The 27,204-nt window shown below is 36.5% G+C and overlaps 1 protein-coding gene across 1 annotated transcript in view; it reads right to left on the reverse strand.

The window, feature by feature from the left end:
- The window catches only part of LOC100346147 (sodium/hydrogen exchanger 2-like), a 58,827-nt gene extending 32,731 nt beyond the window's left edge, over positions 1 to 26,096 (reverse strand). The window contains exons 1-5 of the mRNA XM_089323944.1: positions 26,021 to 26,096; positions 21,612 to 22,075; positions 20,873 to 21,123; positions 4,616 to 4,833; positions 279 to 475 (exon numbers count right to left, since the gene is read on the reverse strand). Coding sequence (XP_089180070.1) covers positions 279 to 475; positions 4,616 to 4,833; positions 20,873 to 21,123; positions 21,612 to 22,075; positions 26,021 to 26,045 — 1,155 coding nt within the window. The 5' untranslated portion in view covers positions 26,046 to 26,096. The remainder of the gene's footprint in view (positions 1 to 278; positions 476 to 4,615; positions 4,834 to 20,872; positions 21,124 to 21,611; positions 22,076 to 26,020) is intronic.
- Positions 26,097 to 27,204: the final 1,108 nt, after the last annotated feature.

The following is a 27,204-nucleotide window of genomic DNA, read 5'->3' on the forward strand; positions in this document are numbered from 1 at the left end:
CCCAGATTTACATTTGTAAGTAGCTAAAATGCAGTTTTTGATGTAAAACAGTTGGTATCAACCGCTTGATTAAATGACACATCCTACCATTCCTCTGTTATATTAGAAATAAATCCTATCTCAACGTCCAGGTTGAATTATAGTAGAAGCTATTTTACATACTATAAGCGTCTCTCTTAAATCTAAACTACCTAATTTCAAGACTTAAAAGAATATTGATCCATTTGCTAACGTACAAGTGTAAATTTCAAATTGTACCATTTTAATGATTTGTTTACCTGTACAAAAACGGTAAAGAGGATAACAACCGTAGTTGCTGCAATGAAGAGCTTCTTTCTGGAGAATTCTGGGAGAAGAAAAACAAGGGAAAAACAGATTGCTCCCCTGAGGCCCCCGTAGGCTATAATAAACTGGTCCTTTCTGGTGACTGTATTCACATGACACTTGTTCACGAAGAAAGTCAGCACAAGAACTCCTAAATTTTCCAATAAGAAGAGAAAAATTGAGTAATTAATCATCAGACAGAAAAGTGTTACACATATGTTGTAATAAATTAGTGCTAAATTAGGTTGAAATTTAAAGGATTTGTGATGAATAATTTAAGTTTAAACTAAGTAAACCATTAAAAGCTTTATTTCATAAACTTACTTTCAGAGTATTTTCTTTAAATAGTTGTGTTTTATTTTGGTTGTGTTTTGATTTTTGCTTTTGATCGTTCTTTTGTTTGTTTTGTTTTGCTTTGTTTTGTTTTGTTTTGAATGAAAGCAGTACAATTCCCTTACTTAGGCCCAGGCCCATGAGAATTTTCTGGGATATTCTACAAAAGAAATCTCCAAAAGCAAAATGTAACATTTCTCTTCAGTCTCATATTACTGAGTTGACTCAAATCAGTGAACTAAAAGATATGTAATGTGACCTATGCTAGTTTAAATATTTAATGAGCAAGACTTAAGGATTGTCCAAGGCTTTGAAGAAAAGTCTGTTTTCTCTTGCCACCCAAGGCCAAGGGTTCTAAGACTTAAAGTTCAGCTAAAGCTTTCTGTTACTCATACTTGTCTGCAATCTCAACTGTGACGGAAGTATTCCATCATGTACCGATACAATTTTGTGCCATAGACCTCACCCCAGTGATGTGCTACATACTGCTGGACTTGAGTTTCATAGTACTCCGTTACTCTCTGCTTTCATTATACATTATATTTTGAACATCTGATTGTGAATAAGTTTATGATTTCCTCCAAGAACAGCAAGAGAATTTAAGGCCTGTCAACAGGTGGACTAAACATAGGCATACTTACACACAATTTGAGCTGAAATAAATTGTCCAACAGACAATTGATCCAAAATTGACTTAGGTGGAAAAAGAAATCCCACACTCTCTTTAAGTATATTGCACTTTTGGGTGCCATGTAAGTAGTCTTGCAGTCCCTTTGAATGAATAAATATTTTTGTTTATTTTCTATTTTGAAAATATTTTAATTCAATTTAAATATTTTACACGGTGCCAGAAAATTTAAGGGGCTGGTGCTGTGGCATAGCAGGTAAAGCCAACATCTGCAGTGCCAGCCTCCCATATGGACACCGGTTCCAATCCTGGCTACTCCACTTCTGATCCAGCTCTCTGCTATGGCCTGGGAAAGCAGTAGAAGATGGCTCAAGTCCTTGGGCCCTGCTCCTGTGTGTTAGACCCAGAAGATGCTCCTGGCTCCTGGCTTCGGATCTGCACGGCTGCGGCCACTGCAGCCAACTGGGAAGTGAACCAGTGGATGGAAGACCTCTCTCTCTGTCTCTCTGCCTCTCCTTCTCTCTGTGTGTGACTCTAACTTTCAAATAAATAAATCTCTTTTTTAAAAAAAGAAAATTTAAACATAGTCAAGCTACTGGAGTGGGCACAATTAAATCAAATCAAAGTCCAATTCACCTCAAATTCTAGATTTTAACTTTTCTCTTCAAAAATTATTTTCATCTCTTTAGCCCTTTTAGTTCTTTTTTATTTCTATAAAAGCAGAGGAAGCTATCAGAGCAAAATACAAACATGCAAAGGAAGGATGCAATACCCATAATCCCACCCATCCACTCTGGTACAAAACTTTCCAAAACCACATATATGTTTATATTATTGCTTTTCAAGCAGTTTGTTTTAACAGATTCCCTATTTTTAGGCATTTAAGTTGTTATACCAAATGTCTAAGTGTATATCATACCATTCCCAATCACCCTTATGCTGTGTTGAAATAACCAAAACTAGAAGCTAGTGGCAGCATATTCATTTTGGTCACTCAGCACACTGTCAGTCAAACTACATTTAGCCAACTCAGATGTGTTGCTCCAGTTAATCAACTGTTGATAGAATCCTGACTTTTCAGGCCGGCGCCGCGGCTCACTAGGCTAATCCTCCGCCTAGCGGCGCCGGCACACCGGGTTCTAGTCCCGGTCGGGGCGCCGGATTCTGTCCCGGTTGCCCCTCTTCCAGGCCAGCCCTCTGCTGTGGCCAGGGAGTGCAGTGGAGGATGGCCCAGGTGCTTGGGCCCTGCACCCCATGGGAGACCAGGAAAAGCACCTGGCTCCTGGCTCCTGCCATCGGATCAGCGCGGTGCGCCGGCCGCAGCGCGCCGGCCGCGGCGGCCATTGGAGGGTGAACCAACGGCAAAGGAAGACCTTTCTCTCTGTCTCTCTCTCTCACTGTCCACTCTGCCTGTCAAAAAAAAAAAAAAAAAAAAAAAAAAAAAAAAAAAAAAAAAAAAGAATCCTGACTTTTCAGCTTTGTTTTTCATAGAGCCCATGTAAATGTCCAAAGCAAAATAAATGAGGATATTCTGAGGCACCAACTACTGAAACATGCTAATCTAATAGAACTGCAAAAAGTGTCCTTTAAAATACCTAATGTCAAAAGAGAAAAGAATGCTACGATCTGCTAATGGCCTCTAGTGAGCTTACCTGACCCCTGCATATATAAGCACAGCATTGAGGCAAGGTGCAATGACAGGTCTATATAGTTGCAGACATCTGATTGACTATTTTATGACAGGAATTTCTTCCTCTTCTCTCCTACTACCAGAGACAATGATTATCTATACATTTTACTATAGAAATAAAATAATATTGGAAACAGGATCCATTTTGCTCCTGAGTTTTCACACAAAATCACATATACAAATCCATAGAAATGCTGGCCTTCATCTCTAATGCTTGTTCTTGCTAGGTGTAAACATTTTTTAGAGAAACGTCCTCAGTTATCCCTGGCATTTTTTTTTCTTATGTGTCAGCTTTTTTTCAGAACATATGGGCCAAAAGTGATCTTTTTGTCCAATTTTGTTTTAAAAGATGGTTAGACGAAAAAGAACATTTTACAACCCTAGTGAGATTTTTTCCAATTGGCTCAGAATAAGCTAGAAATAGCCTTCAATGAACCTGTATGACATTCAGCTGGTGGTTTTGCTGTTAATGGCCAACCTAAACGCATTTTAATGGATAATAAAGCATATCCTGGCCTGCCTTATTATTCATCCTTAAAACGCTAAGCAATTTTCCTAATGTGCCTCTCAGTATTCTAGAGCAAGTTTCATAGATTTCAAAGAAAATTCTACAATGATTCTGTTCACTTGTAGAAGAGAAGAGAAGTAGGGATATAAATGTCAAGAAAAGATGAAAAACTATAAACTGAATTCCTATGCAGACCATAAAATGTAAGATTAAAGAGACAGCTCAGTTTAACCAGCAATGGAGCACACATATGTATTTTACTTCAGTACAAATAGGATAGTTTTTTGTAAAGGTTGGACTAAGAAGAGCATTTATCTGAAGCCAACAGTAAAGTCATATAGCAGGTGTGGCTTGGGGGCACCAGATGTCATTCAGCCTCTGCCAGGATTTGAAGGAAAGACACAGATGGTATGTATTTTCCTGCTGGAGTCAGCATTCCCCAGGACACAGTCAGTCCTTTAATAACACTGATGCAGATAGCTAAGGTACACACATGGGTATGTTTCGATGGGAGGTTGGAACAACAGTGCTGAAGGCAGTAGTGACTGTTACTCCTCTTTCGTAAATCAGGGTGAGGCAGGCAGATGTAAACACTCAGAAAAAAAGAAACCACTCAGCTTTCATCCTAGCAATGGTAGTACAGGTTACTAATTCTTAGTATTAGGGACATTAGCACACTTGTTATATGACATTATGAAAACATTGTAGAAGTAGCAACAGATGCAGCCAAAGCCACAGCAGCAGAGGTGGTAAAAACAAGCATTTACTGAGCATTCACAATTTGCTAGGCTCTGTGCTATTTTTGATTGTATCATCTCAGGTAATTCTCACAATGGTGAGTACAAGTTGGTGGTATTACTACTCCTATTTTATAGTTGTGGAAACTAAGGCCTTGCGTGATTAGATAAATCTATCAGAGCCATAGTAAAGTTAGGATTTGAATTCAGGTGGTCTGGTTCCATAACCCATTTCTTAACTTTGCTATTAAAAACTCCATACACAAATGGGAATATATAATAGTCTGCCTAGAAGTAAAGCAAATACAGAATATTGGAATTTTAAATATCTTGCTTCTAGTACAGTCCCAAGTTCAGTTGGTATATTTTTACATAAACAATAATATTCACCATACCTAATGCTCTCCAAATAAGACAAAAAATGATAGTGAAACAAATATAAGGCCAATTCCATTCATGGTTATTTCCAATGGTAGAAACACCAAGGAAGATGAATATAAGAGTATCACTAACACTGCTCCACATCTTCATAAAGTACTTGATAGTAGTATGGGACTTCTGAGAAATGTTAGCTTCCACATAGCGTTTCATGCTCATGGCACAGGTAATAATTCTAAAGAGAGGGAAAAAATGTATGAGAGTAATACTTGTACTCAACTCTAAGCAAAAGTGATCACATAAATGTTCTTGAAGACTAAATCAGGAATTCTGTTACTTAAGGTGCCCTACTCTATTCCAGAATATGAAAACATGCCATTTCTCCAGAATTTGTACAATAGCATTTCCAAGTCTACCAAATGCTTAGTTTTCAAAATAAATGACCAAGTCTGTGTCTTGTGTGTTGAGAAGTACCTGTCTGCTTTATTATCTTCAACATTGTTTAATCTGTCCTTCTTAAATAGAGTTGCACTGACAGATTCTAATCATAGTTGGCTGCAAATCATGAAGAAGCAGATGCTAGGAATGAGAGATTCTTGTAGCCTCTGTAACACTAGAGTGTTATTATTCAAAGCAATTTTCAAAACCCAGGAAAGTTTTAACTGTTTTATTCTATTCACTATTCTTTCCAAAAATTTTAGCCTCCTGCTCAATAATCTTCTCCAGATCTTATTCAAAAGCTTTTAAATACATCTTTAAATTCACCAAAATAGTTTCTGCACCCCCTCCAAATTTCCTGCCTACACATTCATTTAGGGGTCAGATATTTATATATTTTCCTATAACTTTGGAGTGGGCAACAAGAGGCTGTGGTAGAAAGAAGATTGTAGGTGAAATAAGAAATAACTTGTCAACTCAATTCACCATGCCAAATTATGTTTAAATCGTTCCGGACTGAATATATAGGGAAGAATGATAGCCATTCATATATCAACACATTTCAGAAGCTACATGTGAAGACATATCTTATTCTACATTTAATTTAACCCTTTAAATTGCAAAACTTCCACAGAATGACTCATATTAAAAGCCAGAAGGTAAAAAAAAAATCAAACTAAGGATCTGGTGTAGAGACTAAAAATATGGATTAGCTTTGTTTAATCTTCAATTTTGCCCAGGGCCAGCTGAGGTTAAACAAACAACTCTAAGTCTCTAGGTTATAAATCCATAGGTTGCTAACCTTAAGTTTGAAGTAATCTGCTCTGGAAATCTACCCTGGAAACTGCCAGAGAATTTCCATACATAAGACCCAAAGTAATATGTGATGCAGTGATCAACAAAGCAGTAGATTAAGTTTCAGCTCTAGTTAAATCCAGACTCACAAAATGATCCTTGAAAAAAATCTGCTTTAGCTTCTGCAGTTTCAGTAATAATTTATAGACCATTTTTCCTGAAGTTACCGCAGGATCTCTGGGATTGTCCCACTCCAATTAAACGAAGGAAATTCAGTTAGAGGCAAACTAACTTAACACAGTTAATATCTTCAAAGTGCCATGGGATAAACTTAATCTTTGTACTTTTTTAACCTATAGATAAAGTTAAACTATGCATATACAAATTCATAGATAATTACAACTAGCACTTCTTATGTGCTAATTTTGAGATGAGTATGTCTACTAAGTGTCTTAGCCATTGTATCTCAATATGTTTCCATATCCACCTTTATGAAATAGATACTATAGATGAGTGAAGCATGGAGGTTAAATAATTATCTCAAGGTCACATAACTAGGAGGTACAGTGCTGTCTCCAGGTCTGTCCCCAAAGCCCATGCTCTTAACCACTTTGACATATATTTTAAATATACACAAGTTATTTTATTTCTGTAAATGATGGTTAAATGTTTTTTCAAGTGTGACATGTTCAACCAATGCAATGTTTTGCTTTTCCACTTCTTTTTTTTTTAATTTGACAGGTAGAGTTACAGACAGTGAGAGAGAGAGAGACAGAGAGAAAGGTCTTCCTTCCGTTGGTTCACTCCCCAAATGGCCACTATGGCTGGCACTGCACCGATCCAAAGCCAGGAGCCAGGTGCTTCCTCCTGGTCTCCCATGCGGGTGTAGGGCCCAAGCACTTGAGCCATCCTCCACTGCACTCCCGGGCCACAGCAGAGAGCTGGACTGGAAGAGGAGCAACCGGGACTAGAACCCAGAGCCCATATGGGATGCCGGCGCTGCAGGCAGAGGATTAACCAAGTGAGCCACGGCGCCGGCCCCGCTTTTCCACTTCTTAGAAGTTAGTTACATTTTCTTACTGACTTGCTCTCCCATTTTCTTTTATTACTTGAGTACTAAAAGTCACCGACTTTCAGTAGCAGTCCAATCTGATCTCTAGCCCACTATTTTTAAGAAACACTGGTGGTTGATCTAGTCTAAAAACAAGAAAAGAATGGAGACGCTTCTAGGGCTTTTTTCTTCCTTTTTTTCTCCCCCTCACAATTCACAATGATACATTCCATGGTGAGTTTTTCAATATTTATGAGCATCATTTCAAAGTATTTGTTACACTTAAAATTAAGCATTATTACCAATGTATCTTGTTTTATCCATCAAATTGCAATTTCTTTTCAGTACATTTATTTCTAATGAACTGCCTCTCCTGTCATTGTTATGAAGGTTCTTTGTTCTCTAAATGATTTGGAGTTTCTTCCAGAAGCTGGAAGGAGTCCATGATGATGTTCAATATTCCAGGGACAAAAAAACTTTGCATGTTTTTAATTGCATTTTCATTATTTAGCCTTAACTACTTTAAGTAGATAGGCTTGGTCAAGTAGTAGACCATCAGTCTTTCAAAAACGTGATAGTCAACCATCTGCTCTCAATCTGTTACAGATTTTTTGCTTTCAGTTATAGCTCTATGTGCAAATTTTGAAGGACAAAGCTGAGTTCCTGTTATAAGTGTATCTCTTAAATAATCAGTTATATTTGGCTAGTGGAATTTTAATTACATGTTTTATTTTTAAACATATCTAGATAATATTAAGTATATCTAAAAATAATGTTAGCATCAAAAGCCTTAAATGAATTGTCAGGTGCTAATTAACCTCCAGAGAATTCATTTCCTTATTATTTTCACTATGTTCAATAATCTCCTCTAATAAATAGCATTTGGTGACTCAATAATTATAATCAATTTCTTGTTTTCCCACCTGTTACCATGCAAGTTTTATTCTCATTTTCTAGTCTATAAAAAAAAAAGTTAGAGCTGTTCAGTAACCACAAATGTCCATTCTCTTGGGTCAATTTATGATTGAGGGAAATGAAATAATAAAATCTTCAGGAAGCAAGCTTCAAAATGACAATTTACTAAAACTTATGAAATACTGAATGCTGTATGGTGTCTTTCAGCCCAAGACAGTCCTTTGTGGCTTTTACTATCTTAGAGGAAATAATGAATAAATATATCACCCAGAACACATTATTACCATCATAAATTAGCTAAGACTGCATCATCACATGTGTGCTGAAGCAATTCCCCATTGTTGCTGTTTAATACTTCCTGAGCAGGCACAGTGTATTGTGGAATTTCCCTCTACAGTGTGACTCCAATTCTCAATCACTTTATAATCTAAGGTGATATGACATCACACTGACAGCACACATGTCAATCTAAACAACTATTTGTGTGCATGCTAACTATTTTTAAAGATTAATGATAATTTACTTTGTATTCTGTTTTTTTAAGTAAAGACAAACATGCACATTCATACATATTTCATAAAGAAAGTCAATTGCTAGATAAAAGAAGAATGAAGTATCTTTGGTTTTAAGACCATCCCTTGGATCACGACTAATTATTTTGTATAAATACCACTGAAAAAAAACAAAATTAAGAAAAGTCTAGAGTACAGATCAATTATGTAAAACCAGAAATATAACTTGGTCATTTATTTTAGCCAGGGAAGGAACAGCTAGTGAAAGTGGCAGGGTCAGGAAGAAGAAAGTTATTCAAGTAAAATTCAGCAATAAAGAAGGATAGAGACTCATTTTGATGTATTAACTATTAAATATAGTATGCTCCTAATAAAAAACACTTGCGTGTTAATATTTGAGTGTCTACTATAGTCCAGGTACTTTTCATACATTATTCCATGTAATACTCACAATAACCTCAGTAATATGCGAAGTGCAAATAAGTTAACTGGCCCAAGATAAAACAACTAGCAAATTACAGAGCAGAAATTTGTTTGTTTGTTTGTTTGTTTTTACAGAGCAGAAATTTGAACACAGCTCTTACTTCAGGGCTGTGGCCTTTCCTTTACACAATGTCATTTTGTTAAAATACATGAAAATTACCTTACATAGATATGCTTATTTTTCATATTTTAAAATGTTTTTAATATGCTTCTAACAAAGACAAGGTAAACATCACACAAAAAGAAACACACCAAAAGTTATGGTGGAATGGAAACATATTCCATATGTGGTTATGGAAACACAAAATTTTCTAGGTATGTTTTATTTCATACACAATCACATATGATTTCCTTTCATACAAGAAATTCTGTATGGTGCAATAGAAAATTGCTATAGAATTAAATAATAACTATTTAGTTTTTTAGATAATAGCCAGATCCATAATCAGTAATTATAATATCTATTAAAACGATTCATGTCAAATCAAATATGGTTCCTGTAGCCTCCAGACAGTGAAAATGAAGTAAGGTAAATTTGGCTTCTTATATTTTGCCACTCTTTGTGCTCTAATTTGGTGATGATTCTCATTTACTTAGTAAGAAATCACATCTCTACCATTTTCATTACTTTCCTTCCTTTACGAGACATCTTCCAGCAACTACAATATACAACAAGGTATTTTTCGTTCATGGGATCCTGACCTTTGCTGGCCCTTTTTCCTTTTTATTCCTCCCTCTTTCCACTGTGAAATTTCAAAATTTTCTTTCAGGAAAAAAAAAATTAAGTATATGAATGCTGGTGCCAGGGCTGTGGTACGGCAGGTCAAGCCTCCACCTACAACCCCAGCATCCCATACTAGCACTAGTTGGAGTGCTTCCAACCCATCTCCCTGCTAGTGCTCCAGGGAAGGCTGCAGAAGACACCCCAGACGCTTGAGCCTCTGTCACCCACATGGGAGACCCTGGCAGAGTTCCATGCTCCTGGCTTCACCCTGGCCCAGCCCCAACTGTTTCAGCCATTCAGGGGAATGAACCAGGAGATGGAAGATCTCTTTCTCTATGTATCTCTGTCTCTCCTCTCTCGGTCACTCTGCCTTTCAAACAAATAAATATTTTTTTAAAAAATATATGAATGCTATGTTTCTCAAGTAAAGTCACTTAAAACATATGGGATCAATCTTATTTTCCTCTGGATACATAACCAACTATGATAGCATCATTAATTAAATAACCCACCCCTTTTAAGAAAGAATCATTCTAATAGACATTTTTAAAGATATAACAAGACTTAATGAAAGTGAGAACAACTTTCTTTTTAGACTATTTATTAAACCCTCAGTTCACAGTATTTGTTTTCTCCATTACTATATACTGTTGAAATGTCAACAAGCTCTCATAACATAAGAGGGTTGTGTTGAAGCCAGCGTTGTGGCATAGCAGGTAAAGCCATTGTTTAAGAAGCCAGCATCCCCTGCCGGTCCTGGTTCAAGTCCCAGTTGCTCCACTTGTGATCCAGCTCTCTGTTAATTCACCTGGAAAAGTAGTGGAGGATATTCTAAGTCCTTGGTCCCCTGCACCCTTGTGGGAGACCCAGATGGAGTTTCAGGCTTTAGTGAACCAATGAAAGTGCTCGCTCTCTCTCCCTCTCTCTCCCTCCCTCCCTCCCTCCAACTCTGCCTTTCAAATAAAGAAAGAAATCTTGAGAAAAAAACATTAAATGTCTGTACTTTTTTAACATAGCACCTAATAATTTAACTTGAGCTGCTAGGCATTGAATCAAACCATCAAATGATGTTTCTACCAGACACAAAACATTTTAGCCTCTAGGAAGCATGCATACAGCAAATAATACCAATAAAATATATCTTCAATAAATATTAATATCTATGATATGTTGGCCAATGAGTAGAATAGAAAAAAAGACAAAAGACATTGCTACTGTTTTACAGTACCTCACAATCCTGGCGGGTGAAGATGGATAAAACATATTCACATACACCTAATTTTTTTTAATTATAGGGACAAGCATTTGGCTTAGCAGGTAGGATATTGGCATCTCACATCAGAAAACTTGTGTTCCATGCCTGACTCTGGCTTGTTCTTCCTACTTCCTGCTAATGCAAACCCTTGGAGGCAGCCATGATGGCTCCAGTAATTGGGTTCTTGCCACTCATGTCAGAGACCTGGTTTGGGTTCCAGTCTCCTAGTTTGTTGCAAGCATTTGAGGAGTGAACCAGCAAATGAAAGCTCTGTCTTTATGTGTGTAGTTTCTATTTCCCTACTCTCTACACCACCATTCAAATAAAAAGATAAAAAAATCAATATTTTTTTAAAATAAAAACAGTTATGTACTTTATGCATACTTTCTGGAAGATTTAATGAATAGCTGATTAGAAATTGCCCTGGCCGGCGCGGTGGCTCACTTGGCTAATCCTCCGCCTGCAGCGCTGGCACCCCGGGTTCTAGTCCCATTTGGGGCGCCGGTTCTGTCCCGGTTGCTCCTCTTCCAGTCCAGCTCTCTGCTGTGGCCCGGGAAGGCAGTGAAGGATGGCCCAGGTCCTTGGGCCCTGCACACACATGGGAGACCAGGAGGAAGCACCTGGCTCCCGGCTTCGGATCGGCGCAGCGTGCCTGCCGCAGCGTATCTGCCGTAGTGGCCATTTGGGGGGTGAACCAACGGAAAAAAAGGAAGACCTTTCTCTCTGTCTCTCTCTCTCTCACTGTCTAACTCTGCTTGTCAAAAAAAAAAAAAAAAAGAAAAGAAAAGAAATTGTCCTAACCACCTAAAATAGTTCATATGAATCATAAACTCTGTAGTATTTAACGACATTGAAGATTCAAATAAATTATTGTGGAAGGCAAAAGGAGAAAGTGGGAGGAAGACATTTCAGTGTTCAGGAAGCCATGAAGCAAGCCTCCTCTTATTTTTCTACCTACTTCCTTTCTGATTTCCTTTTAGGTCTCAGACCTTGCAATCTCAAAACACTCTGGCCCAGGCTTATGCCTTAGAGTGAGTTAATGATCTTAGTTATTACATATGTTTGCGAATCTCTTATCTTCCTTTGTTGTCAACCAACTATTCCATATGCGTGTTTGTCTCATTAAGCAGATCATGAGAGCTCATCACGTCCCAAAACAGTCAGAGGTTTCATTGAGTTGTGATTCCTAGATTATTTAAAAGCAATTCAATTAAAGTTTAAAAGACCAATATACTATTAAAGTATAAGATTTGCCTAATGTAATAAGTCATAATAAGCCTGATGTATTGTAAGTGTGTGGAGAAAGCTTCCTGGCCCTTTGTGAGGAATGGATGGCCTTTATAGATCTTGGCATACACAAGCCGCTCTACACTGGCAAAAGACCACTTTTAGGTGGTTCTCTACCTAAATATTAGTTTAATCTCACTGTCCTAAAAAACTTTACCACTGAGGATTGAAGGTAAGCATTTCCTTTCTCTTTTATAATGAGCTTTTATCCTAGTTTTAAAATGTTATAACAGGCCGGCGCCGCAGCTCACTAGGCTAATCCTCCACCTGCGGCACCGGCACACCAGGTTCTAGTCCCAGTTGGGGCGCTGGATTCTGTCCCGGTTGCTCCTCTTCCAGTCCAGCTCTCTGCTGTGACCAGGGAAGGCAGTGGAGGATGGCTCAGGTCCTTGGGCCCTGCACCCGCATGGAAGACCAGGAGGAGGCACTTGGCTCATGGCTTGGGATCGGTGCAGCGCACCGGCCATAGCAGCCATTTGGGGCGTGAACCAATGGAAAGGAAGACCTTTCTCTCTTTTTCTCTCTCTCTCACTGTCTAACTCTGCCTGTCAAAAAAAATGTTATAACAATACACAGGAAAAATAATCTAGGATATTCACCACAATATTGCTTATGGTTTTATCTTTACATGTTTGTTTATAAATGCTGTGTTTTAAAATTTTTCCTCAATTTTCTGAACATTTTGAAATGAGTATGCATAACATAAGCAAAAAATGAAAAAAAAAATTGTTACTTAGAATGAATTGCACACATCTGAAAGCACTATAAACCAACTCTATAGAAATCTGGATTAAAATGAAAATCTGAGAGGCAGGAATGGGTAAGATTGCTGTTCACTGCATTTAAGGGTGACATTTAAGGGTTAAAGGAAGATAGAAAATAACAACATACTATTAATTAAACTCTCATAAGGAGCCAAGTCCTAGGCTTGTATCATTTGATACTTACAGCAAGGTCACATAGCTAGTAAGTAGTAGAGCTGGAACTTAAAGCCAGATCTGTTTTTTCAAATACTGTTGTCTTAGCCATTATGCTAACATTACCTTCCTCCATATCTACCACAGTATTTTAAAAAAATATATTGTTTCTGAGGCAGGCTCTCAAGAATACACAATACATGAACACATAAACAAATGAGAGAATAAAACAATTGAATACAAATACTAATAAATGATCATCTATTTGTGACACAAAACTATACATATTCCTCAGCTGTACTTTAAGGAATTATATATGAGAAATCTACAAATTACAACTTTCTGAAGGAGATGAATGCCAAAAGTCTGTTATTTAGAATATAAAGATAAAAGTGTTATTGGCCGGCGCTGCAGCTCACTTGGCTAGTTCTCCACCTGCAGCGCCAGCACCCCAGGGTTCTAGTCCTGGTTGGGGCACCGGATTCTGTCCCGATTGCTCCTCTTCCAGTCCAGCTCTCTGCTGTGGCCTGGGAAGGCAGTGGAGGATGGCCCAAGTGCTTGGGCCCTGCACCCACATGGGAGACCAGAAGGAAGCACCTGGCTCCAGGCTTCGGATCGGCGCAGCACGCCGTCCTTAGCAGCCATTTGGGGGGTGAACCAACGGAAAAAAAGGAAGACTTTTCTCTTTGTCTCTCACTCCCTATCTAACTCTGCCTGTCAAAAAAAAAAAAAGATAAGTGTTCAAGATAAGTGTTATCAATGATGGCTTCATTCCCAGACGTTTACATAAAAGCTATTTAACCAAGAACGTAACTATTAATTAGTAATGGGTCAAATTACATATACTGGGAACTGGAAGTTCTACAGAGCAGAAGAAAGTTTTTCCTTTGATTTTATTGGATAAAATATTTCCTGAAGCAGAAGTACAAAATATGATGCTTTTAAGTCATCAGCCAACAGTATCTCCTCCAGCTATTTCATTATACCTCTTTTTATCACACAAATCCAAGGTCAATCTAGAAATTCAAAATGCCAACTAAGCTTACTCCCTTTGACTATACTTGACTAATTGGTCCTTATTCTTAAGTATACATGTGGTTAGTCCAATAGATCCACTTTTAAAGATCTCTGTATTTCCTATCTATCGACCCAATAAGGTTGAGGCAATCAACCAATCCAATGACTGGACTAAATGACTAAAAATATTTTAGCCAAATGTTTCCTTCTCTATGGCATTTCATTAATAAATCTCTAGAAAAATATGCAATCACTCACCTAAGTGAAGAGAAATCAGAGGTATAACAAATTATTTTTGAGTGGAGTTTTTTGTCACAAAGATTTTTCCAAATAGCTACTAATAATCTAATTAGCACCTCGAAAATCACAAAAATGGGGTGTACAAAATCAAACATTACCATTTTCTATAGCTTCCTCCAGTCATTGTCTTTTTGCTCAAATCATGTTCATCAAAGACCAACTCAAATATTTCCTTGTTTGCAAAGCCTGTATCTCTCATAGAAACTATTTGTCATTACAGCATGACTCATCATATGCTCTATATCTTAGTTCATTATATGCATGCTTCTCTCTTACAACTAATTGTTAATCTTCATTGAAAATATCCTGTATAGCAGGACTATTCATACCAACTTACATTCATTAACTTGTTTAATCTTCACAACAACCACATTACTTCGGCATTACTTATTATGTCCACTTTATAGATCAGAAAGAAAGATTAAGTAATTTGCATGTAGTTATGCACCTAACAACAATCAGAGCAAGAATTCACACTTCCACCAACTTTGCTACACAATCTAACGTCCTAAAAATAACACTATAATTGACTACCCTCGCTGTTCCCACTGGATGTGGTAGACTTCTATTCATTTTTGTTTGACCAGCACCTGAAATCCTGTCTCATATGTTTAAAAAAATACTTAACAAAAATGCTAAATGACTATTTCCACAATTTTCATTGGCCTAAGTTGGTGCCTTTCAAGCTATTTATAAAAAATGATCAATTTACAAGAAAAAATTAATAAAAATAAAATCTGTAGAACACAAGCCTCTATTATTATATTTCACATAGTATTAAATATATTTTTTTCTATTTCTGTACTGATCAATAGTTCATGAACCAGCATAGGTCCATGGATCACACTTTGATTATCAATAGTTTAGATCATTATGAAGCATTTTACAATGTCAAATTTTATTTTATTAGACTACTATACTCCCTTTATGCAAGAGTCCCAACAATGCATGGATTCTCTTGGCTATGCATGGGAGAAAATCTAACATTCAAGTAGCATAATTTTTTAAAGATTTATTTTATTTATTTGAAAGGCAGAGTTTAGGAGACAGAGAGAGGGAGGGATAGAGAGAAATCTTCCATCCGCTCGGTCACACCCCAAATGGCTGCAATGGCCAAGATTGGGCCTCGTAGAAGCCAGGAGCCAGGAGCCAGGAGCTTAATCCAGGTCTCCCATGTGGGTGCAGGATCCCAAGGATTAGGCCATCCTCTGCTACTTTCTGAAGTGGAGCAGCTAGGACTCAAACCAGTGCCCATATGGGATGCTGGTGCTGCAGGCAGCAGCTTAACGCGTTACACTGCAATGCTTGCCCCTCAAGCAGTATTTTAAAAAATAAAAACATAAATTATTCCTAAGTTCTCTTTGTCATAATACAATTAGCCTTGATTTGTTTGTGTAGCCTTTGTTTTTCATGTTTGTTTCTTGGAAGATTCCTCAGAGTCTTTAACACTAGACTTAACTTTAATTAAAATTTTAAGTATTGATTACCATATGAGTAAGAGTTTGTTAGTAATTAAATTCTAAAATAAAAGGTCATGTCTGTCATTGACTCATTACAGATCTTCAGGACATTCATTTTACCTTCTTTCTTTAGTATGAGATATTTAAGAATGTTATTTACTCACTCCCTTAGATCCACTTCTCTATAGGGCAGGTTGTGTGTGTGTCATAGAATAATGATTAATAAATGAACTTACTTTTACAGACATAACCAGCAAATGTCTTATCTAAAATTCTAGTCATTCATGCATTCATCTCCATATTCAAAAGTGACAATTGAGCCCCCGACACACCCTCTGTGTATAAGTCTTGCAACAGATCCTACATCTCATACAATTCCCAAGGAAAAAAAGCAGTTGAGAACATTGCTGGCTTTGCATTTCCACAACTAAGTGAATTGGGGAGGGACAGGCACAGAGTTCTGCTTAGGACCCATGCAGCAATATCTATCGTATATGGTCTTGAAATTTTGAATTAAAAAGAAAAGATGGCAAGTAAGCACAGCTTTGTGATTCTCTGTTTAATTGTTTGCTCTCATATAAGTGATTAAATATACCAGCTATTCCCAGTGAGTGCAAGAGGTATAGATTTGATAAATTTCAAAACAATTAGAGAGAAAATGTATTTTATGATATTCTATTATTCTGTTTGATATCTTTAATGAATGTTCTTAAATTGGTAATGTCTACCAGTAAAATGAAATATGATTTACACTTATAATTTTTGATTTTATTTATTTTGCACTAGGACTTTCAATTTAAATGTAAGTTTAGCATCTAATATGCATAAATAGGCTAGAATGTAAATATAAGGTATTTATCTGGAAAGCACAGGTACTGGAGATCATAGCTGCCAGCAAAAGCCATCTGTGTGTCAGTGGGATGAAAGACAAACACCTTCCAAAAGCGAAAGAGATCTATGCTCCACAGGCACATAGTATCCTATCATTTGCATTAACAAAAGGGAAATTCTACTAGATTCCAACAGTTTAGGAAAGCTAAGCAAAGATATGATACAATATATAAACTACATTATAGTGGGCATTGTTGTCCTAATTGATGCCACTTTCTTGGTTAAAACATTATCGTATTGCAAAATAGTTGAATTATAATGTTTATGAACAGATACTATTCAAATTCATCATAGAACTGGAAACCTAAACTAGAACATTCTTAAAATTCTAGTGCCTTGGTTTTATGTCTCACTTCAAATGGACAAAAATAGCTTTGTATCACTGATAGCATGAAAATAATGTTTATCACTGTACAAAAACAGCTTTCTGAGTTTTCATGTTCTTTAAGGACCTCTTTCTTCCAAAATCTATAAGGTTTTTTTCCCTTTTGGTGAGGGGGAAATGGTATATAAAAAAGAATACCCTTTCAATATTTTAACTATAATAAGAAATCATTTTTCTTTAGAATGTAAAATAATTTTCCAAGCTCCTGAATAGCAATCACAAATAAGCTTATTACAAAAATAATTTTCTGTAGAAAGCTTAATCCTTTATTCAACGGATGTTTATAAAATGAGGGTGGAATGTGAGAAATGAATTGGCCAGCTGCTTTATACACTGTAACTTTGATATAATACTGTCAGCAGAGCCAATGAATAGTGCACTTCATTAATTGTACATAGAAATGATACCAGACAAGAATAGTTGTTCCTCTGTCTCTTCTGCCAAGAAGTGGTGTCAACCTGACATTTCATAACAATGCCTACTATTTTCTGAGAGTCTCAGAAACAATCTTAGACAGCCACAGCTGTCTGACCCAACCATGTTTAATTAACGAAAATTGTCCTCCTACCTATGCCAGTAGGCAATCATTGCAAAATAGCAAGCAGTTTTTTGAATGAAACACAAACTAATTTGAAACTTGGGAAAGCAAATTTATATTTGTGAGGATTTTTAAAAATGTAACAAAATATGATGAAAAAAGACATATTTCAAGTCTATAAATAGAAATCTTGCCTTGGATATTATTCTCAAAAAAAGCATTAATAGTATTTAACTTACAATATGAACATGCAGAAATAAAATTTTTCATTATAATAGAAACTTATTTGATATTTTATACACAAATTTTATGTTATGAACTAATGGTGCTAACTGGTGGATTTTTTTACCAAAAAATTATCAAAGGTAGAAGGCAATTTGATATCATAAAATCCATCTTTGAAATATCAGTAAATGTGTGCTTATTGACTTCAGAAACAGTGCATTATGAGTTCTATAATGGATGCAATGTACCACTGTTACAAGCAACCATCATTAAGATTGGATGCTTTATGATTTTAGGCTGAAAACAGTGTTCAATCTGACAATTTTCCTAATACAGTTTCAATTACTTTTCACAGAGTAAGGTTGCTTCCTCATCTTCCCCTCCACATATACATACACATTAAAATCAGTGATGATATTGACCATTCTGGGAACCAATAATCCTTCAGGTAGAAATGGATTCATATACAGATCATTTCTGAAAAAGTGATCAACGCTTGAATGAGTGCAGGTGTTTCATGTCTCATTTTTCAAATTATTGCACAATGGTGGAACAAAATTAAAGGAAGAGAAATCTTCCACAGGGAACAATGTACCTAAATTTATACATCTGCTTCATGCATAACATAATGATTCAATCAATAAATAACTACACAATGCCCAAAATGCAATTTTCATCTTTCAATAGCATTCAGTTAATAAATCATTTTATTTTACATCAATAATATTTTGAAATGGGTATTATTATCCATATTAAAGCTCAAAATGTTTTGGAGGAACTTCTCTATTTCCATCACAAAAAAGATAAAATTTTAATTTTTAAAATTTATTTAATTTTTACAATCTAGTCATTAAATATTAGTTGAATCATTTTATCCATTAAAATATTTTTCAAAATGTCTGCATTATCTGTTTTGGTCATTTAGGTGACACAAATATCAGTACTTGATTTCCTAATAGAGTTTTCATACTAATTAAATTTCCAATTAATGCAAAGTCTTAGAAAAGGATTCTCAAATATTTTGAATCTTGCCTTTTCTATATTTTTCCAACATTCAAAATAATTACTTTAGGTAAGAGAGTTTAACACATAAACACAAAGTTTATACAGGTATATTTTTAAACGATTTTCACACAACTATTAAATGACAAAAAATGCACTAAATTTCTAGGGTAAAATGGTTCAAAAAATCTAAATTATTTAAAGGATTTTGCTAACCTATCCCCATAGAAAATAAGAGGACTTTTTTTTTCCCACTATATTTTGCAGTCAAGGGGCTAGCATTGTGATGCAGCAAGTTCAGCTGCCACCTATGACACCAGCATCCCTATGAGTGTCAGTTCAAGTCCCAGATGCTCAACTTTTGATCCAGCTCCCTGCAACTAAATGTGGGAAAAGTAGTGGAATATGGGCTTAGTACCTTGGTGCCTATATGGGAGACCAAGATAGAGTTCCAGGCTCCTGGATTGGACCTGGTCCAGTCACAGTTGTTGCAGCCATTTGGGGACTACACCAGCAGTTGGAAAATTCTCTCTCCTTTTCTCTCTTTCTCTCCCTTCCCTTCATCCCTTCCTCCCTCCCTTCCCCTCTCTGCTTTCCTGCTCTATCTTTCAAATAAACAAAATAAATCTTTTAAAAATTGCGGTAAAAAAGGTTAAACATGACAGCCTAAAGGATACTTGTAATCCTTATTCAAAATAAAAGATCTACACTTATAAGAAATTTAAGCATCAGGAGATTGTCAGAGGAAGCAAGTTGATTTGACAATACTGTTTTCCCTGTGTCACTTTCTTCAAGACCAGCAGACTCATGGTAACAATTTCCATATTGTCAAATTTTATTTTATTTTTTAGAAGCTCAGGGTTCTCAAAAGAAGGAAACCACTTAAAGGATACCATTTCAAAAGCTCTGGGCAATGCTTTAGATTAGAAGGTTGAAATTTAAATTGTTTCATCTAATCTCATACCTTTGTTGAATCTTTCTACTTGTCTTTTATAATACGCAATACAGACAATAATAATCAAAGACAATTTAAAGCACAAATTACATCTCTTAACAAGTTAAGCAAATTAAGACACAATCATGTGGGCCCCACATAGAATCCTTGTTTTCAACTTATAACATTTTCATCTAAAATTCTAGCAACTGTATCATGACATGAAATCATTTTAGTACTTGGAGTAACCTAAAGGTATTAGTTCTGTGAAGCTGAAATCGATCTTCTTTTTTGCTTTTTGAGCTTTCACAAAACCTGCAGCATTTGAAAAGCTATTTTTCAGTGTTCCTTAACTTTTTCTTTTGGAATAGTTTTAAATTTACAAAACAAATGTTGTGAAGTAGTGCAAAGTATTCCCATACTCCCCAAACCCAGCTTCCCCTATTACATTAATGTATTTGTCACAATGAATGGACCACATTCTTTATGTTTTTCAAATACATAAGATAGTCTATCTAAACTCTAATGTGAAACTTTTTAGACACTAATACTGTTTAACTTACCATGTGAACATTCAGCCTTCCCATCTTTGACATTAGACATGGAAGATGAACATTCGTGGTTACATGCCAGTGATGGAAAGGGAAAACATAGAATTTTTTCTCTATGGCTTACAAAAGAAGTAATAAAAATATTAAATTGTAATGGCAGAAAGTTCCTCTCTATAAGAACAGTTAATGCCAAGATCGTGTATATGGCATATCATCTAATTACTTACCACAGGAACAATATTGTGTTCAGACACACTAACCTGCTAGAATAATTCTCCCCTCCGAAGAGGGGACCCCATGCCAAGTTCTCAGAATTTTTGTTAAACAAAGAGAGTCATATTGCTTCACTCCACCTCCAGTATTTGGAATGTAGCCAATTAACCTCTACAAGGAACACAAAATCTTGTTACCAAATAACCCTTGTAGTACTGCCACTAAATGACTCTATAAGAGGTAATAGAAAATCCTAAATGAGCATAAAAGGAGGGTTCTCTTTGCAGACCTAAGAGATGCAATTTCCTACATTTCCAGTGGAAAATCAGACTTAGTTCCTAAAAGAAATTATTCAAATCAAAGATTTGGCCACATACTTACGCCACAATCCCTGAGAGATGGAACAATTCAGCTGTCAGGTAGGAGAGATAACTGTATAAGAAGACAAAGAGGGGTTCAATGACCCGGATTGTCTTGGTAAAACGAGTGGTAAAAGCAGCAAACACGCCAAACAGGAGCCCAATGAAAATTCCTCCTATTCCAACCAAAAAAAACTTTCCTATCGCAGCCAAAATATCCACTAGTTTGATAGATGGCATTTCACAGAAAGATTTGAACAGCTTATAGAGTACCTGCATAAGAAAAGATTAGAACAAATGTAAAATCAGAAAAGTCCCCAGTCGTGCCCTATCTATCCTTCTAATTTGAAATTCCTCAATTTTGAAGTCCAACTCACCATTCCCATGCTCAACATATGTTCCCGGAATGTTTACCCATTATCAAGATGCATTGTTACAGATCATTGTCAAATTATGCATGATTCTATTTGAAATGTTTCTAATGGGCTCTACCAATATACTTCCTGGATAAGATATTCTCATCTGGCATAAAAAATAACCCCATTGAGTCTAGAAGGGTGATAAGGGAGTAATAGTAGCAAGGAAGAATTGTCATTTTCTAAAACATATCAATGACTGTTAAATCACATTCTCTCAATTCATAAACTCACTTCTAGGAGTAACTTGTTCAATTATGGCCCATCCAAGTTCAGTTTTTATCTAAATTGCAGGGGTCAGCTTAAGGGAACCTAATTCATTGTTTGCATGCCTGAGATACTTACAACAGTAACAGCATCATTAAGGAGCGATTCTCCAAACACCAAAATGTGAAGTTTCTCATTCACATGTATTTCTTCAAATACAGAGAGTACAGCAACAGGATCTACTGCAGCAATCAAACTACCAAACCAAAGGTTATGGAGCAATGATACGTCTTGAAGGTTGAAGTACTTCACCTGACATATGCCATAGAGGGAAAGACCTATTCCAAAGGCATTCCACATGGTTCCAACTACTGCATACAACAGAATGGTTCCTATGTTCTCAAAAAAGGGCCGACTTGGCATAAAATATCCTGCCTCAAGGACTATTGGTGGAAGTAAGTACAGGAAAAATATGTCACTATCCATGACTGGTGGGGATTTGTCATTTAAACTGTAGATTAGTCCTCCCATGATGAGACCTACAAATATCAAAAGGCAGCTTTCAGGTACAACTGTGGGCATCTTATTATAGAGGTGAAATCCTGGAAAAGAGAAAAAAATAGAGTATTATAACATTTTCATTATCTATCACCTCCAGATGCCATCCTTCTTGTCAACCTTATGATTTCAGGAACATAGTTTCACATATTCACATATTCCATTGTAATAACGACTTAGAGATGCAGAAGCATGAATCGAGGCATTTGTCTCTATAATGGAAAAAATTTACTAATAGAATAAAAGTATTCACAGTTAGCAACAAGATTATTCATGTGACCACTGAATCATTTTCAAATGTGAGCACACATTTCAAAATGGAAACAATGCATTTATCCAATAGAAATATCCTTTTCCTCGTATGATGACCATAGTGATAGACATCAGTAGCCTAAAAATTATATATAACTGAGAATCATGATTCAAATGTCTTCTTTGAGTAATAAGAGCTGAAAAGACCATTAGTAATCATAACTAATTCCTTATTCATAAGAAATCAAAAATAATTAGTTATAAGGAACTAGAGGTCAAAGAAGCAAGGTGGCTCTTCATAGTTAAACAATAAGTATGTGACAGAACTGTCTAACAATCCGGCCAAGTCTCCTGACTCCTGACCCAGTGGACCCAAAAGTACTTCAAACTGTCACTTAAGCTGTTTGACGGGCTTGGGATTCCAATAATTCATACTAGTGGATTATGAAAATGCAATCACAATCATAAAGTTTGTTCTTGCTGAGCAGTACGTATTTTATCTTATGGGGAAAGCAATGGCCACCTCCAGCAACCTACATGGCTGCAGTTCTGTGTTTTACCCTATATTCTTTTTCCTTGACCTTGTGTAATATACCACATCATCATGCTCTAACTAACATGAAACCTACAGATAATGACTCTAATTATCATGAGCTCTCTCTGCTGCAGAGACAACCTCAGAGGTCTTCTAAGCTAATCAATTCCCTTTGTTACTCAGACGCTAACAATATACTGCTTAAATCCCTCTCTAATATACCTGTTAATTAATTTGATGACAAGTTTCTCATGAACTGCCACTAGTTTTTACATTTATCACCTTAGCACAGTGCTGTCACATTGAAATAGCTGAACAGATACTTATCAAAAAGTAATAAATACATTTTTAGAAAAAATCAACTGGCTCCTCAACTAGAATTTCTCAATAGCTGCAAAAAAGTGAGTGCTTTCATATATACGAGGAGTCTCCAAAGGTTCATGGAAATTAATGTCGGAAAAAAACTTTGCATGAAATTGAAAATTTTTCACCTCAAAATAATCAACTTTTAATTCCATTTCCCACGAACTTTTTGAAGTACACTTGGATTCTGCCATTTGATTATTTCATCACACCAACACAGGGTAAATACTACTATTCTCATTTTATAAATAATAAAAATGAAGAAAAAGAAGTATTTAATTCATCTAATACGTATTTATTAGTTGCCTACCATGTGGTAGTCACTACCTCCTAATTTGGCCCAAATATTAAATATGTCAAAGTAATTTGTTCACTCCACCTCAGATTGCTGCTTTCTTTATTTTTTTTAGGGAAATTTTTTTATTATTTTCCTTGAAAGTCAGAGTTATACAGAGAGAGGAGAAGCAGAGAGAGAGAGAGAGGTCTTCCATCCGCTGGTTCACTCCCCAATTGGCCGCAACAGCCACAGCTGCGCCAATCCGAAGCCAGGAACTAGGAGCTTCTTCCAGATCTTTCACATGAGTGCAGGGGCCCAAGGACCTGGGCCATCTTCTACTGCTATCTCAGGCCATAGCAGAGAGCTGGATTGGAAGAGGAGCAGCCGGTACTTGAACCGGCGCCCATATGGGATGCTGGCGCTTCAGGTCAAGGCGTTAACCCACTGTGCCACAGCGCCGGCCCCAGATTGCTGCTTTCTTCCTTACAGTCTACAGGATAATTTCCTCAAAAAATTGAAATAATTGGAAACTTCCTCATAGGAAAAATAGAGTCTGTTTTAGTTTTTCAGTCCATGGCCCAGCATAATATTTTACATCTAAAATATTCCCAGAAAATATTTGTTAAATAAATGAATGAATGCTAACAAGGGAATTTTTTTAACTAGCATTCTCTTACTAAGTTTATGACAAAAATTATCTGTCAGTGATAGCTCAATATAGTCCTACCCTAACAAATAGCAGTTGGGTTCTTTTTGCCCTATAATCCTGACATTAACATCTTTTTATTGTAATTAGTATATCTAGTATTGCAAAAAGTATAAAAGAAATTTATTTACATGTACTAATTGTTGTCACCCAAAACAACATGTATTTCTTTCTTTCCTTTTTTTTTTTTTTTTTTTGACAGGCAGAGTGGACAGTGAGAGAGAGAGAGACAGAGAGAAAGGTCTTCCTTTGCCATTGGTTCACCCTCCAATGGCAGCGGCCGGCGCACCGCGCTGATCCGATGGCAGGAGCCAGGTGCTTCCTTTGGTCTCCCATGGAGTGCAGGGCCCAAGCACCTGGGCCATCCTCCACTGCCCTCCCTGGCCACAGCAGAGAGCTGGCCTGGAAGAGGGGCAACTGGGACAGAATCTGGCGCCCCGACCGGGACTAGAACCCGGTGCCTAGTGAGCCGCAGCGCCGGCCACAACATGTATTTCTGATCAAGGAGGCAGGAGACTAGCATCCAAGTTCTGGTTCATGAAGGTGAAAAAGCATCTTAACTCCCTTATCCTCAGATATCCTATCTATAAGAGAATGGATGAAAATGAGGTGGTTGGACATGAATGATCTCTAAAGGGTTTTCCAAATCTGACAATCTATCATGCCGTGAACCTATGGATATTCTGAATATTAAATAATACATTTCGTTATTGCTAAAACCATCAAATTGATAAAATCACTTAAATAAAACGTCAGAATGTTAAACATGATTTATTTAAGAAGTGATAAATTCGTCTCAAAACAGCAAAATCCTACAGATTCTCCCAAGCTGCCTCACATTATTTTTGGTTCTCATCCTATAAAAATGGTCACTTAATAATGAACACTTTGAACCGTAAAAGGAGTGTTATAATTTTAATGCCACCAAGGCGAAACTCAGATAAATTATTAAAGAACATAAAAAGGATTAACAGAATAACTCTCCTTAAGAGATCCATAACACTAGTAATTCAGAGAGTTCATATAAGCTTAAAGGCTAAAAAACATAGTCATTCTTCTCACTCACTGGATTTATTCTTGGGTTGTGTTTCCCTTTGAATTCTTTGTTCATTAAAATTATTTTTGATTGTCATATTTGTGGGGTGCAATGTGATAATTTGAAATCTGTATACAATATGTAATGATCAAATCAGGATACTTAGCATGTCTGACTCCTAAAAATCTGTCATTACTTTGTGTTGGGAACTTTCAAACTCTCCTCTTCTAGTTCTTTATAATAAATATTTAACAAATTATTGTAAACTATAGTCACCCTAAAATGCTGTAATCCATTAGTATTTACTTCTCCCACTTAATTGCATTTTAGTACTCATCACTTAACCTCCCTCTAGCCCCTCTCCTCCCTTCCCCTTCAATTCTGAGTGGTCATTTATTTTAAAAATGGGAAATGTATTTTTCCCACTTTCCACTCCCTGGCAAACATAGAAAGGTTTCTGTGGGGGAAAAAAAGTGCCTAAAAATTAAGATCAGTTAGTATCTAGAATCAAAGTAGTAATATTTATGTCTTTGTTTCTGAAGTTATGCCTTCTCCCAACCTTGGGCAGCTGTGACATTTGCAGTGTAAATTTTCTTGTACTGGGCCTATTTCCACCACACGTTAATATAATCACAGGAAAGTGATAATTTAGCTGTGAAGAAAAGATTGTTTGGGGAGACAGAATGAGAAAGAAAAATGTTCCACCTTGCCTTTCTCTGGTCTTTTAAACCAAGGGATTCCTTTCTTAACATCTAGAGAAGTTTTGCAAGTTCTACTATTAGGCAACTCTATGCGAAAGCTTGGGAAATCCTTCACTTACCTATCTTTGCCAAAGAAGCTAACATAATCCAGAGTGTGATCTCAAAAGGGATTTGCACATGCTGGTAGTCCAGTGAAAAGAGAAGTGCGTGAGCAGATACCATTGAGCCATTTTCTGGTGTTTCTTCTAGTCCCCAGCTGCCATTGTCTTTCTGCAGACTCCTGTGGTGCTGTAAACTATCCCCAGAGGTTCCCAGAAGCTGGAAACAGAATTGCCCCAGCAGCAGAAGCAACAGGAGCCCTAGTCCAGAGGCCATCACCAGCTCTCCCAACTGCGCTCACTGAAGTAATTTAATATCCTCCTTGGATGCAGCTGCTCTCAAATGTGGTTCGATTCCCCTAACCCTTAGACTGGTGGCTAGCACTTAGCAGCTCAGTGGATACTCCAGCAGCTCTCTGGAGTCCCTGCAGAGAAATGGTAGGTTGTTATGCCCTGCAGTGAGACTGCAGCCAGGAGCCAGCGGAGGGGAGGGAGCTAGGAAAAATTCATTGATTGACATGGAAAATGATTTTACCCTCAGTCCTAACTCTCAAGAGAGAAAAACCATTGAGAACTGGATTCTGGCCATTTAACAGCCTATTTCTGACTGTAAAATTATTCCAGTTTCCTAAAGATATTGAAAAAGTGTTCAAGAAAACTTCCTAAATTTCCCAAAGACTATCAAATTTTCTGCACCCAGGGACTCAAAGTAGAATGTCAATTTAAATATGAATATTGCAGGAAAACACTAGTAGCAGAGCTTCTTGTTTTTACAAGGAGAGTAGAAAACAGTGACAAGTGTGAATCAGCTGCTCCTAAAAAACTCCAGGAAGATAATTCTTCATTCTGAGTAAATGGCATAATAGTTAAGAACAAGGAAACAGCATTTTTTTTACCAAAATTCTTATTGCTCATGAGATTTTTTTCAATGGAACTTCTGAAGACGTCAAGAACCTTCTACTTCTATTTGAAAACCATGAAAGCTACACTTATTTTATTGCTTTGTCAAATTACTTAGCTTTCACCATGACCAATAAGTATCAACTTGATAAATAGAAAACTCAGCTAGATTTAAACAGTGAAAGTGGAATCTATAAAAGTTGTAAATCCTTCTGCATAATCACGTCTTTTTAACTGTTAACCCAGTTTTATTTAGGTATAACAAATAAAATGCATACATTAAAGGTGTTTTTTGAAACATGTAT

The sequence above is a fragment of the Oryctolagus cuniculus genome, chromosome X (genome assembly GCF_051225735.1).
Source record: "Oryctolagus cuniculus isolate XC-2025 breed Fujian yellow rabbit chromosome X, ASM5122573v1, whole genome shotgun sequence".
Classification (NCBI taxonomy): domain Eukaryota; kingdom Metazoa; phylum Chordata; class Mammalia; order Lagomorpha; family Leporidae; genus Oryctolagus; species Oryctolagus cuniculus.